At 40.5% G+C, this 16,029-nt stretch overlaps 1 protein-coding gene across 1 annotated transcript in view; it reads left to right on the top strand.

Moving 5' to 3' along the window:
- LOC122800105 (dynein axonemal intermediate chain 2-like) overlaps window positions 1-16,029 on the top strand; it is a gene marked incomplete at its 5' end in the record, with an annotated part of 133,848 nt that overhangs the window by 97,302 nt on the left and 20,517 nt on the right. The window contains one exon of the mRNA XM_044069627.1: window positions 12,872-12,907. Coding sequence (XP_043925562.1) covers window positions 12,872-12,907 — 36 coding nt within the window. The remainder of the gene's footprint in view (window positions 1-12,871; window positions 12,908-16,029) is intronic.

Here is a 16,029-nt window from a genome sequence, read left to right on the forward strand (position 1 = left end):
GAAAAATCTACAAGAGTAAGTATAAGTGGTTTGTTTGTTGAGTACATCAAAAAAGCATCAGTCCCTTTTCAGTCACAAGGATCAGATCCAAACCCAATAGCTGAGGAAGAATGAAAATGGGCAAAACAGATGGAACATTATGGTAACTGCATAACTTATTTTTTCAGTTACTGTACATCACTTTTAAACTGACAGAAAAAACAAGCACTCCTTTTAAAAACATGTAACACTCGAGACAGTCTGTTAAAACACAACACTCCTAGCTTTAAAATAACTTTTCTGAAGAGGAAAGTAATAACACATTAACAAAATTAAGAAAATGGATGTTTTTTCCCCAAAGGGAACTAATCTGCCCAACAAAGGAAAGCACAAGCTAACCGTCAATTCTCAAAAGCCTCATAAAAGCATACTCTTCAGAGTCAATAAAGTTCTGGAGAGCTTGAGCTGTCTGACATTTTCAGTATGTTAAAGGTGCCCTTAGGTTCATAGGTAGGTACTAGGCTATCTGCCCAAAGGCATTTATAAGCCTAGCCGGAATGTGTTGGCTTTCGCCACCCCCCCTTAGATTAGTTCCCTGTGCCTCTGTCCAGTAGTGCCATTGAAGTGATCCCTGGGGTAAACTTTCGGTTTCCCATCCACTCGTCAAGGTTTCTCTTGAAGAGGGTTACCGAGGAGCTCTGCCTAATGTAGATTGGAATCTTGTTCCAGAGCATGGGAAGTCTCTGGGACATGAATCTATCCCTCCAGCATGTCCTATTTATTGTTGTGGTGAGGTTTAGATCCCTGGAGCATGTGGCTTGAGAGGATATGGTTTTCTTTAGGTGGAGCATGTCCATCAATTCTGGGTTGGACATGGCCTTGTATGTCAGGCAGAGATCACCTCTGAGTAGGCGGTACGCAACTGAGTACAGCTGGAGTTCTTCAGTCAAGCTGCATAGGGCATCTGCTTGAGGCCAGTGATCCTCTTGGTGAGGTACTTCTGTGGTCTTTCCAGTTGTTGCAGGTGTCTTGTAAGGTACATCACAAATGGGGCATTGTACTCTGTGATGGGTCTGATGAGTGATGCGTAGAGGGGCCCAATGACTTCTTTCGATCTGGATGCAAACCCTTTTGTGATTAGGTGGGCTACATAGAAGGATTTTCTAACCACTTTGGCAATGTGATTGTCAAAGGAGAGGTTACTATCTACTTGGGTCCCCAGATCCCATATTACATCTTCCGTATTTAAGGGGCTACCACCTATGTGGTAGTTTGTGGGTACTTTGATTTTTCCAGAGGGGATGACTATGCACTTTTTGGCATTTAGCTTGAGGCCATGGTTTTGACTTAGCATACGAAACAGGAACACAAACACTGAAATGTTTGATGAAATTCTTTTAATTCTGGTACCTCGCCTTCTCCTGGAATACATTTTACAACATCAAACACCACCCCTTTTATAATGCATCTAATTACATAATTACATAATTGGTATACCCTCATTTAACTATTTAATGATTTAATTATTAACCCAACCATATAGTTTCATCTAAAAAATACTGACTTCATTCACTTTCATAATTTCTAACTTCATTAAATATACTATCAATTATACATGAACATTTTTTATATAAACATTTTTTAAACATTTTTTATCCACCTAGACTATTATTAATAAATAACCACATTTCTAGATGTTATTATAACAGCTATTATTGCAAAATTCAAAAAGCAAATGTTAAATACTGAATTATTTCTAAAAAATTGTTTTTTTCTAAGAAATATATGGAAATATTCAATTTAGATTTCCATGTTCATTCCATTTGGAAACAAAGTTTTATAATTGAGAATAAACCTGGATTCCATTTGTAATAATTTTTCACGAAAAACAATTTCATTTCCAAATACAATGGGCCTGCCCAACACACAAAATACAAATCCCTCAGGGACCCCCTTATGTTGTTCACAAAAATGTTTTGCAACAGGACTTTCCATTCTTTTGTGTTTTATGTCACCTAAATGTTCAAGAATCCTAAGCTTCACCTTTCTAGTTGTTTGGCCTATATACCACCTCTGTCTCGCACAGCCACATCCTATAATGTATACCACCCCCGTGGAGTTGCAATCATAATATTCAAGGGCCCTGTACATAACATCATTAATTTTTGTGCCATCCAGACTTTTGACCCTACTACAAATCTTGCAACTTCCACATCTAAAGGTTCCCTTTTTAAAATTCTTCCTATGTGTACTGATGTTTCTAACATTCAATATTTCCTTTAGATTTGAATATCTGCTATACGAAAAAGTGACTTTGGATGGAAAAAGTTTTCCTATTTTGTCATCTCCAGTGATAATAGGCCAAAATCTCATCACTACCTCCCTTACTATATTAGAAAATTGTGAATATTTGGTGACAAAAAACATACAATCACTAGGCCTCTCTTCCCCTGAATTTGCTAGGTGAGAATCCAAATTTCCATTCACTTCTCTCCAAAACTTTCTCTTTGTTCCAGATGTCCTCCCAAAGCCTAACTCACGTTCCACCCTACCTCTGGCTAATCTGATATTTTCTTCAGAATATCCCCTTCCTTTAAGTTTTTCTTCAACCTTATTAAATTCACTAAAAATCCTTTTCTTATCTGAAGTATTGATTCCAATACGTTTAAATTCACCAAATGGTAAGGACTTGAGCAGATGCTCACTATGCATGCTTGACGCATGCAAAAAATTCTCAGCTGCTGTAATCTTTTGAAATGGTTTATAGTGTATTTTATTGTCTAAACTCAGATAAATCTCCACATCCAAATACGGGATGCTTTTTCCCCCAATAGTGTAGGTGAAATCTAACCCCCAAGGATTTTCTTTGATCCCTGAAACAAATTTTTCAAAATCTTCTGGATTACCCCTACACAAGAACAACAAATCATCAATAAATCTCACATATTTTACTACCTTATTCTTGTAAAATTCTGAGGGATAAATGAAACAATTCTCAAAATGGGCCATAAACAAAATTGCATATGAGGGCGCAAATGCTGCCCCCATAGCTGTGCCCTCCTTTTGTAAGAAATGTCTCCCTTCAAATTCAAAACAATTATGAGTTAGACAAAAATCCAACAAACTGAGAATAAAATAAGTCCTGGGTCCATCCCCTAACATTTTTTCCACTGCTTTTAAACCCTGGTGTCTATTTATGCTGGTGTACAAAGATTTTACATCCACACTAGTCCAATAAAAGTCATACTCCCATTTAATGTCCCTTATTTTCATGCATACTTCATTTGTATTTTTTACATGTGATTGTACCCTCTCCAAATAGTATTTTAACAGGGAATCCAAAAATATTCCAACATTTTGCAAATAGGCTCCTTTACCCGAAACAATGGGACGTCCTGGTGGATTCCTAATGTCCTTATGTATTTTGGGAATAATGAAAAATCTGGCACTCTTAGGATTTTTTACATGCACTTTTCTAACATCAGCGGATGACAGGAAACCCAGCCTCTCTCCCCTTTCAAGTAGTTCTAATAATTGTGAATTATACTCCTTAACCATATTGGAAGGCAATTCCATGTAAGTATTTGCATCTAATAACAAATCCAAGACTATACATTTATATTTGTCCCTTGATAGAATCACCCAATTCCCTCCTTTATCAGCCTGAGTAAACACATACTGATTATTGGCCTTCTTTAAATCAGATAGGGCCTTCCACTCATCCCTACTTAAATTGTATTTTTTCTTCCCTCTACAAAATTTTTTATGTTCTTCTTCCAATGTTTTCAGTAATGTTTTTTTCAAATACACTGATAACCATACTTCTCTTAGGTGGAATAAATTCACTTTTATATGGTACTTTAGGAACTACCAGCCTCCCATATCCAGTGTTAAATGCAAGACTTACTTCATTTTCATATACTTCCTCTTGTGTATAAATGTCCACTAATTCATTTTCATGTAGTGTCATATTCATTAAAGAATTATCTAGATTATCTGAATTTTCAAAATTGTCATCATTCTCCTGCACATTAACAACATTTGGAATACTTTCATTATTAGAAAAAAATTCTTTTAAATATAATTTCCTACAAAACTCCCTGATTTCCAAAGAAATATCAGCCCATGATGGAAAACATACTGGAACAAATTTAGTACCTTTAAACAGCACTCGTTTTGCACATTCAGTGATGTCAAACTCTGAAATGTTCAAAATATTGTAACTCTCACCTTCACAAATGTTCGTGCAAAAAGTCTCATTAAGTCCACAATCGGGCTGCAACTCGCCGACATTCACACAATCTAGGTTTGAAAAGCTACTTTCACGTCCGACTGCTTTTTCCAAGTTCTTATCTTCTTCTCCCCTTGTTTTGAAAGTGGCGCCCTTTTCCCTTCTGCTGTGCCGAACTCTACCCTGAATTACCAGCTGCTCCATTTACTTCGACTGGTACCTCCTGTTCTGTATTCAAGCTCTCAAAAGAAATGCTTTTTTTGCTGCTAGATTCATCTGCTGAAGATGCTGAAGTATCTCCGATACCAGATCTCGACCCACTTCTGACGTCACGAAAGGCGCCGCGCTTCCTCTTAAAGCTGTACTGCCAAGAAAACAGCTTGCCTGTGTCGTGGTCTCTAACATCACGGAGGTATTTTCCTTTTTTTACGTGAAATTACCTCTGCTTCTATTTTAGAGACCCTGTTTTTAATATCAACAAGGTTTTTGTTAAATACAGCCACGGTGCTCTCCTCAATGAGTCTTTCCTGCAGATGTAAAATAGAGGCACAAACTTTTTCCAAAGTTCTTTCATTTCTTTTCACCAGCACACTCAACCAACCGAGTGTGCATTTAAGAGATATATCTTTCCATTCTGAGGACAAATCAGCCTCATCCTCAGAAAATTCAGAAGCAGGCAACCGCTCAACTCTCAAACCCCTAGGCGTTATGTTTGAGTTAATATACTTTTCTAATAACTTTAAGTCATAAAAAGTTGTTACTTCCTTTACCATGGCCCTCTCAAGTTCCACATACTTCTCAGAAAAATCAATAGCAATACTTTCCCATGGATCATTTGTTGCCATCTTCTCTTCCCTTTCTTTCCACATAGAAGCTAAATTAACCGGTTGGGTTGACTGTGCACCCAGCGAGGTGACAGTGATTGTATTCACAGACATTTCAACTTCAAAAACGAACACCTCCAATACTCCAATACTCCAATACTCCAAAATCACTTAGCATACGAAACAGGAACACAAACACTGAAATGTTTGATGAAATTCTTTTAATTCTGGTACCTCGGCCTTCGCCTTCTCCTGGAATACATTTTACAACATCAAACACCACCCCTTTTATAATGCATCTAATTACATAATTGGTATACCCTCATTTAACTATTTAATGATTTAATTATTAACCCAACCATATAGTTTCATCTAAAAAATACTGACTTCATTCACTTTCATAATTTCTAACTTCATTAAATATACTATCAATTATACATGAACATTTTTTATATAAACATTTTTTAAACATTTTTTTATCCACCTAGACTATTATTAATAAATAACCACATTTCTAGATGTTATTATAACAGCTATTATTGCAAAATTCAAAAAGCAAACGTTAAATACTGAATACACCAGGTATCTGTCTCAGTGTCTGTGTCAGCCGGAGAGTCAGTTATAGCCCCTAGATTGCAGTCGTCTGTGAACTTGGTCAGCCATAGTCCTCCTGTGCTTGCCTGTACCTCTGAGAAGTATATGCTGAACAGGAGGGGTCCTAGGACTGAGCCCTGGGGAATGCCACTTGTAACCAGTTTAGAGTCATACCTAGTTCCCACAACTCTTACCATGTGGGTTCTGTCTGTGAGTCAGTTGGCAACCCATCTCGTGACGTAGGGGTTTATGTTCAGGCTGGTGAGCTTGTCTATAATACCTGAGTGGGGAATGGTGTTGAGGGCCTTTGCAAGGTATAGGTAGGCTGTGTGGACCACCTTTTCCTCATCTATAGCCTTGGCAACTGTCTCAAAGAAGTCCACCAGGTTTAGGAGGCATGATGGGTCCAGTGTTTGGAGGTTTCCAATGTCTCTGTTAATGAGATCCATGATGATGCACTCCATAGCTTTGCAGACCAAGCTAGTCAGGCTTATAGGGTGATAGTTCCCAGGGTCCGTTGTGGCCTCAACTTTGTGGAGTGAAATAACCGTTGCTGTGTGCCACTCTGTAGGTATGTAGCCAGGTTGAGAAGCTGAGTTTAAACAGTGTGTTTAGGTGAGGGGTTAGTTCTTCTTTGAGCTCTTGTAGGATGCAGCCTGGAACACCATCCGGTCCCATTGATGCTGTGTTTTTGGCATTGGGGAGGGCTTTTTAACCTGAGTGTCTGTGATTTCAGGGGCACTACATTCTTCTGGTATAGTTATGGGCCCTTTTGGAGGTGAGAGGGGTGTGAAGTTTGCACTGAACCTGTCTGCCAGGATGTTGGCTATATTGGTCGGTTCAGTGTATTTTGTGCCATTCTGCACTAACTCCGAGCAGATCTGAGAATTGCCACTTAGATTCTTGGCATAGCTAATGAATGCCTTGTGGTTATCTTTGGAGTCCATGGCAATTTTTCTTTCGAAGCTAGCCTTGGATGATTTTATGAGGGAATGTAGTTTCTTGCTGATACTGATCAGGGATGTCTTCCCTTCTTGGGATTTTACTCTTTTCTGTACTAGTTTCCTCCTTCTATTGTCTTCTTCTTCTTCTTTCAGCTTTTCCCAGTTAGGGGTCGCCACAGCGGATCAATTGTTTCCATTTCTTCCTGTCCTCTGAATCTTGCTCTGTCACACCAACCATCTGCATGTCCTCTCTAACCACATCCATAAACCTTATCTTAGACCTTCCTCATTTCCTCTTACCTGGCAGCTTCATCCTTAGCACCCTTTTCCTAATATACCTAGCATCCCTCCTCGGCACATGTCCAAACCAACGCAATCTCGCCTCCCTGGCTTTGTCGCCAAACTGTCCCACCTGGGCTGACCTTCTAATATACTTATTCCTAATCTTGTCTACCCTCCTCACACCCAGTGCAAATCTTAACATCTTTAACTCTGCCACATCCAGCTCTGACTCCTGCCTTTTTGTCAATGCCACTGTCTCCAACCCATATAACATAGCTGGTCTCACTACCCTTTTGTAGACCTTCCCTTTCACTCTTACTGGTACACGTCTGTCACAAATCACTCCTGACACTCTTCTCCGCCCACTCCACCCTGCCTGTACTCTCTTCTTCACCTCTCTTCCACACTCGCCATTACTCTGAACTGTTGATCTCAAATATTTAAACTCATCCACCTTCTTCAACTCTACTCCCTGCATCCTCACCATTCCTCTATCCTCCCTTTCATTCACACACATATATTCCATCTTAGTTTGATTGACCTTCATTCCTCTCCTCTCTAGAGCATATCTCCACCTTTCCAGGGTCTCCTCAACCTGTTCACTACTTTCACTACATATCACAATGTCATCTGCAAACATCATAGTCCACGGGGACTCCTGTCTGATCTCGTCTGTCAACCTGTCCATCACCAGTGCAAATAAGAAAGGGCTCAGAGCTGATCCTTGATGCAATCCCACCTCGACGTTAAATGCATCTGTCACTCCCACGGCAGATCTCACCACTGTCACACTAGCTTGTTTATAGCAGGGGTCTACCAGACTGGCTTCCTTTTCTTGGAGGAGTGAGTCTTGGTTTTGTTTGGGATAGCACGATCCATGCATTCTTGTAGGTGCCCATAGAGTGCATTAGTAAAGGATTTTGCAGTTTGGACAGCGTTATCATTTAACATGGGGGCTTTGAAACTTCCCACCTTGGTCTTAAGTAATGTGAAGTTTGCTTTTGAAAAGTTTTTCATGGTGGTTTCTTTGACAGGGGGTGGTGGCGGAATGTGGATATCCAGAATGATTAGTTTATGGTCAGATCTAACCAGCGAGGGGTTGACCTCCTGTGTGGAACACTGGTCGCCCATTTTGGTGATGACCAGGTCCAGTATGTTGTCACCTCTGGTGGGGTGTTGACCAGTTGATCCTGGGCATTTGTTTATAAAGTCTAGGAAATGTTGGGCAAGGGAGTTTGTACTTAAGTCGTTCTCCCAGTTAATGTTTGGGTAATTGAAATCACCCAATATCAGGGTGTTTGGTAGGACCTTTATGTTTCCCAGTGTTTCCAGGAATGCAGAGTGGGGGCCCTGGGCCATGATGGGTGATCTGTAGCAAGCTATCATTTGAATAGCATTTCTGCCCGTTGTTAGTTGCACTTGGATGATCTCTGAAGCATCGTGCTGTGCCACTAACCTGGAGCTGTGGGTATCCTTGATGAATATGGATACTCTCCCGCCTTTTGTATTTCGGTCCAGATTTTGTGGATAAAATGTATGGTATGAGTTGTAGCCTGGTAGTGCTGGGGTGCTCACTGGAGCCTTAAATCAGGTTTCTGTTACTGCACATATATTGATTTTCTCCATACTGAGGACTGCCTCAAGTGCATGCATTTTGAGGTTTAGACTTCTGGCATTGAGTAGCATTACCCTCAGTTTTTTGTTACTTGTGCTATTTACAGTGGTGGGTTTGTCTTTTGAGCCTTGCCTAAAAAAGGAACTATGGGGGTGGAAAGAGCCTTGGCCAGTATTCGAAAGCCTAAGGGTGACACTTGCATGCCTTCTCTAGCAAAGCAGTGTGTCTTGACAAGCATGTAATCCCAGGCTGACAGACACTGGATCCCCTTTGAATGACACCAGAAGCTTAACCAATTGTTGAAATTGATAATTTTTCTCTATACCGCGGTATCATTCTTGGTGAGGGCAGGATGCTACTCAGGGTCAGGGTCATACCGGCCTGGGCTACATGATCAGAGAGCTCCTCCATGTCTCTTTTCATATAGTCCAGGGAGGTATGGCTCAGGTCATTCACACCAACATGGACAATGACAGAGTCATATTTGTACTTGTTCTGGATGACCTGAGTGCTTGTGTTATGTGGTGGATCCTGGCACCCGACAGGCAGCTAACAATAACCTTCTCCTTGTTCAGCCTAGTGAGTGGGATGTCAGTGTGCCTGACTATAGAGTCACCTATTACTAGTGTGTTGGGTATGTTATTTTGTCTTAAGGACTGTGATTGTGTGGCACACTGGTTTTGTGAAGAATGTGTTTCATGGTTTGTGTTGGGGGGGGGTGGAGGTAGCTTGGATGTCTGCTTTGCAGGTCTCTGTTGCTTTTGCAGATTTTTGTTTAGAGCCTCCGAGTATGTTTTCATGTATTTATGTGTGTTTTTTGCCGGTGCTGGTTTCATAGGTCTTTGTGACACTGGTGGTGTGATGCAAGTAATTCCCTTCTCCTCTTGACTGCCTGGTCCAGTCTTGGGTTGAGAGAGCTTAGCCTCCAGTTTGGCTGTATAATTGCATCTCTCGCATGTATTAGTGTTTGGTGGAAGGAGGAGAGGGTTGTCTGTGTACATGAGGCAATTGTAACATTGCCTCAGATTGCCCAGATTCACCAGTTGGACCGGAGAGTACACCTGAAACTGCCCTTTAGTCATGTCTGGATAAGTACAGTGAACTGTTTTACTGAATGGCTGGTAAGGTCGAATAGAGAGCCTTGTCCTTCTCTACAGTATAGGGGGGTCTAGTGCTAAGGTTTATTAGTGCTTGCTAATGGGTTTTGAGCAAGTGCCGGGATGAGAAATGAATGGTTTGAGTGCTTAAGTCGAAGGTTTGTCTAGTTCCAAGGGAAAAATTGAAAAGTAGACTTTGTGGATCCGGGAATAGTTATACCCTAGCTAACTGGCACTGCCCGGCTAGCAAAACCGCGCAAATGTGGGTTTTATTGCAGGGAAATGAAAGAGATAGAAATTAGCCCAAAATGGAAAATAAACTACTAATTTCTGGGCTGAAACTACTCCTCCAGGGACAGATACGCTGCTCAAAGCTCCCTGTCTCACAGTGAACAGAGAAACTTCCTTCTATTCAAGTAAGGTATGGGCAAACACAGAAACTTGTAACACAGCCCTGAATTCAGCACTAACCTGAAAACTGGACTATACTAGCTTAGAAAGGTGGGAAAACAAGTATATGTTTTTGTTTTTTCCAGAAAATAAAGCAGATACAATCAAAAAAACACTTTAAATGTACAGAAATGGCTATCACACTTGAGTGTGCAGCCTACAACAGTTAAACAGGTAATTTAAACACAAAAACGAATTTGTTAAACTGCAGGCAGTAAAATAGGTACAATATGTAGCTAAAACAAGCTTTTTAAATCACAGAAACTCTAGCAAATTGGCGTTTTAGGTGGAATTAGCTAAAGGCAGCAAGAAAATGCAGAAAAATGATACTTAATCACTCCAAAGTCTCTCTTTTGTCTCTCTGCTACTGTAGAACTCTGCAGGGCACCAGGCAGGAGCTTGCTGAGCTGTATACTAGTACAAAAACCTTGCAAATGCAGGTTTTATAGCAGGGAAATGAAAGAGATAGAAATGATCCCAAAATGGCCAATAAACTACTAATTTCTGGGCTGCAACCACTCCTCTGGGGACAGATAGGCTGCTCAAAGCTCCCTCTCTCACAGTGAACAGAGAAACTTCCTTCTATCCAAGTAAGGTATGGGCAAAGACAGAAACTTGTAACACAGCTCTGAATTCAGCACTAACCTGAAAACTGGACTATACTAGCTTAGAAAGGCGGAACACTGCGGTGGTGGTGGTGCTGCTGTAGCATTGTCGCCTCACAGTAAGACATTGTCCTGGTCGATTCTCAGCTAAAGCGTCTTCTGTGTGGAGACATGCGTGAATGGGCGTACCTTCGTTGAAGTTTGTGCGTCAGAGCTGGCAACTCGGCACGTAACAATCTACTGCCAATCATTAGTGAACCGGAGTTCCGCTGTGGTGACCCCTAACCGGGAAAAGCCGAAAGATACAGCAAAAACAACTAGCTTAGAAAGGCGGGAAAATAAGTTTTTTTTTGTTTGTTTTTTTGGGGGGGGGTTTTCAAAAAATAAAGCAGATACAATAAAAAAAAACACTTTAAATGCACAGAAATGGCTATCACACGTGAGTGTGTAGCCTACAACAGTTAAACAGTTAATTTAAAAACAAAAACGACTTTGTTAAAGTGCAGGCAGTAAAATAAGTACAATATGTACCTGAAACAAGCTTTTTAAATCACAGAAACTCTAGAATATCAGCGTTTTAGGTAGAATTAGCTAAAGGCAGAAAGAAAATGCAGAAAAATGATACTTAATCACTCCAAAGTCTCTCTGCTGCTGTAGAACTCTGCAGGGCACCAGGCAGGAGCTTGCTGAGCTGTATACTAGCACAAAAACCTTGCAAATGCGGGTTTTATAGCAGGGAAATGAAAGCGGTAGAAATTAACCCAAAATGGCCAATAAACTACTAATTTCTGGGCTGAAACCACTCTTCCAGGGACAGATAGGCTGCTCAAAGCTCCCTCTCTCACAGTGAACAGAGAAACTTCCTTCTATCCAAGCTTTGAAAGCTGGCCTACTATTATATCCTTCGCAGGATATAACCCATATAGCTTAGGCTACTGCAGCAATGATCATTTAAACACTGTTATGGTAAGTTTAACTTACACAACTGTACTTTCTTTTCTTGCAATTGTTAAATACATAAAAAAGCCGAATCCCTAGCAAACCTTGCATACATAATTTGCCTGAATAGTGAAGCTGTTATGGAAAAGGGTTTCTGGTAAGGTCATGTGTGGAGTTGGGCTGAGGACCCATGGTAATGTTAGGGTTAACACACGAGTAGTGATGCATAGAAGGGCTTTTCCCCCGTACCTCCTTACTTGTGTGCTAATCCCAACCCTACACATTACCTTACCAAAAACCCTTTCCCTGACAATACCATTATGCAAGACAGTTGAACACACACACACACACACACACACACACACACACACACACACACACACACACACGCACTCACTCACCCACTTGCAAACACACACACTCACCCATTCGCAAACACACACACTCACCCATTCGCAAACATGCTATCAAGCACATAAAACATTCAGACTATCACCTTACCTAGCCCTTATTCTACTGCTAACCTAAAATCTTCATACACACACACACACACACACACACACACACACACACACACACACACACACACACACACACACACATCCCTTAAACACACACACACACATCCCTTAAACACACACACACACACACACACACATCCCTTAAAAACACAAATGCAAACAAAACGTTAAATCTTTCCCTATCTCTAAATCTAACCTTAACCTGCATACACCTGCACATGCACTCCCACTGCTAATGCTAACATTTTTGGTATTTCTCAAAGATTTGACATTAAAAGAAATTTCCACTTACCTCCAAGCAAGTACAACCAGCACACCAGTGAGCTGACTATCCGATATTTATGGAAGTAGATAAAAGCAACTTTTTATTTAGTTTAACAAAGGTATACTCTGTCTGTAAAACATGCATTGGGTTATATATATGTGCGCACACACACACACACACACACACACACACACACACACACACACACACACACACACACACACACACACACACACACACACACACACAGAAAAAATGACTGGGCTTGACTGAAGTTTTGCTTCTGTCAGTGAAGCCAGATCCAAGCATTGTTCTGACTTAAAAATTACAAAGTGTTAGAATGGCCACTTATAATGAATCCAGCTCCCCAACAGCACAGTGTAACTTGACTTCTAGAGTGCTCATAGATTTACTGTTACATAATTTTCCATGCATTGGCTGCATCATTTTGGATTTTGCTGTAACAATTGCAGTCATTGCAAAGGATTGTTACTACATTTATTCATGATTTCTTTCTTTTTGTAGAAGGAAATGTATGAAGAAAACGAAGATGTGAAATTGGTAGGTATTTTGTTATGAATATGTGAAGAAGGTATATTGCTTAACATCCTCCCATGTGTTGTAGACCTAAGGTAACTGACAAGTTTATTTAATCTCTTACAGAACAGTCATTATAACGTTACATGTTTTGATTTTTTATGGTAGACTGTGGGCTATACCTAATCAGTAATATAGGTTCAGAAAGTAGATTCTCTTCATAGGTGCTGTTTTATTTTGTGCGGAGTCAACATCATCATTTTCAACATTTGCTAAACCACAAAGTGGGAAGATATCTGCATGGTTCTGAAATGTGCAGCAAAGTCCAATCGATTTAGAATGTTTGCATGGAGGTGATTGCATATGTATTTTTATACTCCAGACAAACTTCAGAGAAGTTTTCCTCAGGTAGATAGCAATGCGCTGCAGGTGTGATGGGAAAGGGAGAGGTAATTGAAAGTGTTTTTTGGGAATGTAACATGCTGGCAGATTTTAATAATTCCAGGCAGATTACTTTGTTAGGCATGTTGGGAGGGGAAATGAGTGTGACTAAGGAAATTATTCTTCTGAACTTGGGTATAAGATCTGAGTTGCCAAAACATAGTAAGGCCTTGCTAAATTTAATGCTATTGGCTGCCAAAAAAAAACAATTTCTAGAAAATGGAAATCAAACTCTATTAAACATTGTAAAGGAGATAAAGGAATTGGAGATGAGATCTTTAAAGAGCAAATTACATGAAAATAAATTTAATTTGTGGGAACAATACCTACAGAATATTCTTACCCATCTTTCCTCCAGCAATTGCTATCTAATGCTGGAGTGAAGAACTGTCAAAAAAAAGGAATTATAGTGCATGAAGTTAATCAGAAATGTTTAAAATGTTTTTCTTTTGTATAAGTGCATGTATATCCATGTCATTAGTCAATAATTTAAGTTAATAAAGGTTTAAAAATAACATTTTCTAATCTGTTTGCCCTGAAGTGGATCACAGTGATAATAAGATGAACAAGGTAGACCAGGCTCCCAATCCCCAATAATAGTCCTAATATTTCCTTTGGTATTTTAGGGTTTTCTCACAAGCAAGTATGTCTTTGATCTGCTCTGAGATTCCTCTTAGTCAGGTGTGTTTTGTAATCCTCTTGTGGGCATTCTCACAGAGTAACAAAATCACCTATACTAATTCTTCTGAACATGAAAATGCAGCGGCTTTGTCCCAAGTTCTTCCAGTATTGCTATTCTCTCCATCTGTTGTGAGGAATGAGCCAAGCAATGCTGCAAAGGAACCCCTTCTGCCTGTATTCATGGTCTCATTCCTTTGGTATCTACCTAAAACTCATGTTCATAGGAAAGGATGGGATCATAGACTAAGCATTGCACTGCAAACTTCATCTTATGACTTAGTTCTTGATTCTTCATCATAAGCTGGTATAAATCCTGCAGTAGTACCAATCCACAGGTCAGTCTGCTGATCTCTTCTACCCTCAAGCAAGAGTAACATCCCAACATACTTTAACTCCTCCATCTAAGGTGGCAGTTACCCTAACAGTTGGATAGAGCAATTTTCTGGGAGGGAACCATGGCTTCTGTTTTGGAGGTGCTGATTTTCCTTTATTCCACTTCACACTTAGCAGTGAATTAGTCCAGTACATGCTGGAACTAGCAGTCACTTGAGGGTAGGAGGACATCATCATCTGCAAACAACAGAGATGTAATGCTGTCCTTTCCAGACTGGACACTGCCGAGACCTAAATGAGCTTTGATATCTTGTTCGTGAAAATTTCAAACAGTAGAGAGACAAGGCACACTCTTGCTGGAGTTGTATTCCCACTTCAGATATATTCAACTTAATTATGGTAGTACAAGCACAAATCTTACTCCTCAGGCACACAAACGCAGCAGTATCCATGGAGCCCCCATACTGCAGTGGCACTTTCTCATAAAACTTTCAGGGGTACACAATGTTGTTGTTGTTGAGTCTTTCGGCTTTTCCCGGTTAGGGGTCGCCACAGTGAATCTCCAGTCCGCTGATGATTGGTAGTTGATTTTTACGTGCTGAGTTACCAGCCCTGATGCACAACCTTCAGTGAAGGTACGCCCATTCACGTATGTCTCCACGCAGAAAACGCTCTAGCTGAGAATCGAACCGTGCCTTACTGTGAGGCGACAATGCTACCGCAGCATAATAAACTTTTTTTCAAGTCTATGAAGTGCATACAAACAATACTCATGATTTCCCATGAACTCCAACATCCCACTGTTCTGTCACCAGGCTGGTATCCACAGGTGATCACCTTTTGGGTGAAGTCTGTTTTTCAGCACCCTGATATAGGCATTCTCAGGGAAGCTGAGGAGTGTGTTCCCTCTGTAACTATAACACACTCTCCTGCACCCCTTTAGAAAATATGGATCAGTTCCCAGTTTGCCAGTGTATAGAGATATTTTTCTCAGCTTTCCATGCAACTTTGAAAAGGCATGTTAACAATGGCACCCCAACATCCACCTCCTTCAACATTTCCTGATGAAGTTCACCTCTTCTTCAGCCTCTTCACAACAGAACTGTTTAATGTCTGCCTTGACTTTGTTTAAGTGGATCCAGTTCTCCTTTGAGGCATGGCCTTCTCAGAGGAGGATGTGTTCAATGGTCTTGGTTCTTCAGAGTTTTCTTTCAACCTACCAGTATTGTGTCTAGTTAAAATCAGAATCTCTCCAGCCATGTGCCTTCATTTCCTGGGTTGCTGAATGAATTGCTCAGCTAACTTTGTGGCTGTACAAAAGTAATGCCTTTTGGTCTCATTAAACTCCCCTTACACCCTCGCCTTTGGTCTGGGAAATGCGAAAGTTGTTAGTTTCCTGGCTTGTTGGTACCTATCAGATCTAGAGACAAAGGCCCCTTCCCCTAATCTGACAGCTTTCCTCTTCTGAATTCCACCATTACATCCTAGGGTTATTGCCGTGGCAAACACCATTTGGCCTCAAATTTTTACTGCTACCTCACCTGTTGAGCCCATGAGCAGGGTTAATTCAGATTTTCTCCTTCACCTCAAGCTTTTCAGGAGGTGGAAAATGAAGTTATCCTACACATAAGCATCAGCTAATGATTCTAAAGACACGCACATTTGGACTTTCCAGGTCTGATCAGCTGCCA

Source organism: Protopterus annectens, chromosome 4.part0 (assembly GCF_019279795.1).
Source record: "Protopterus annectens isolate FY-2018-M chromosome 4.part0, PAN1.0, whole genome shotgun sequence".
NCBI lineage: Eukaryota > Metazoa > Chordata > Ceratodontiformes > Protopteridae > Protopterus > Protopterus annectens.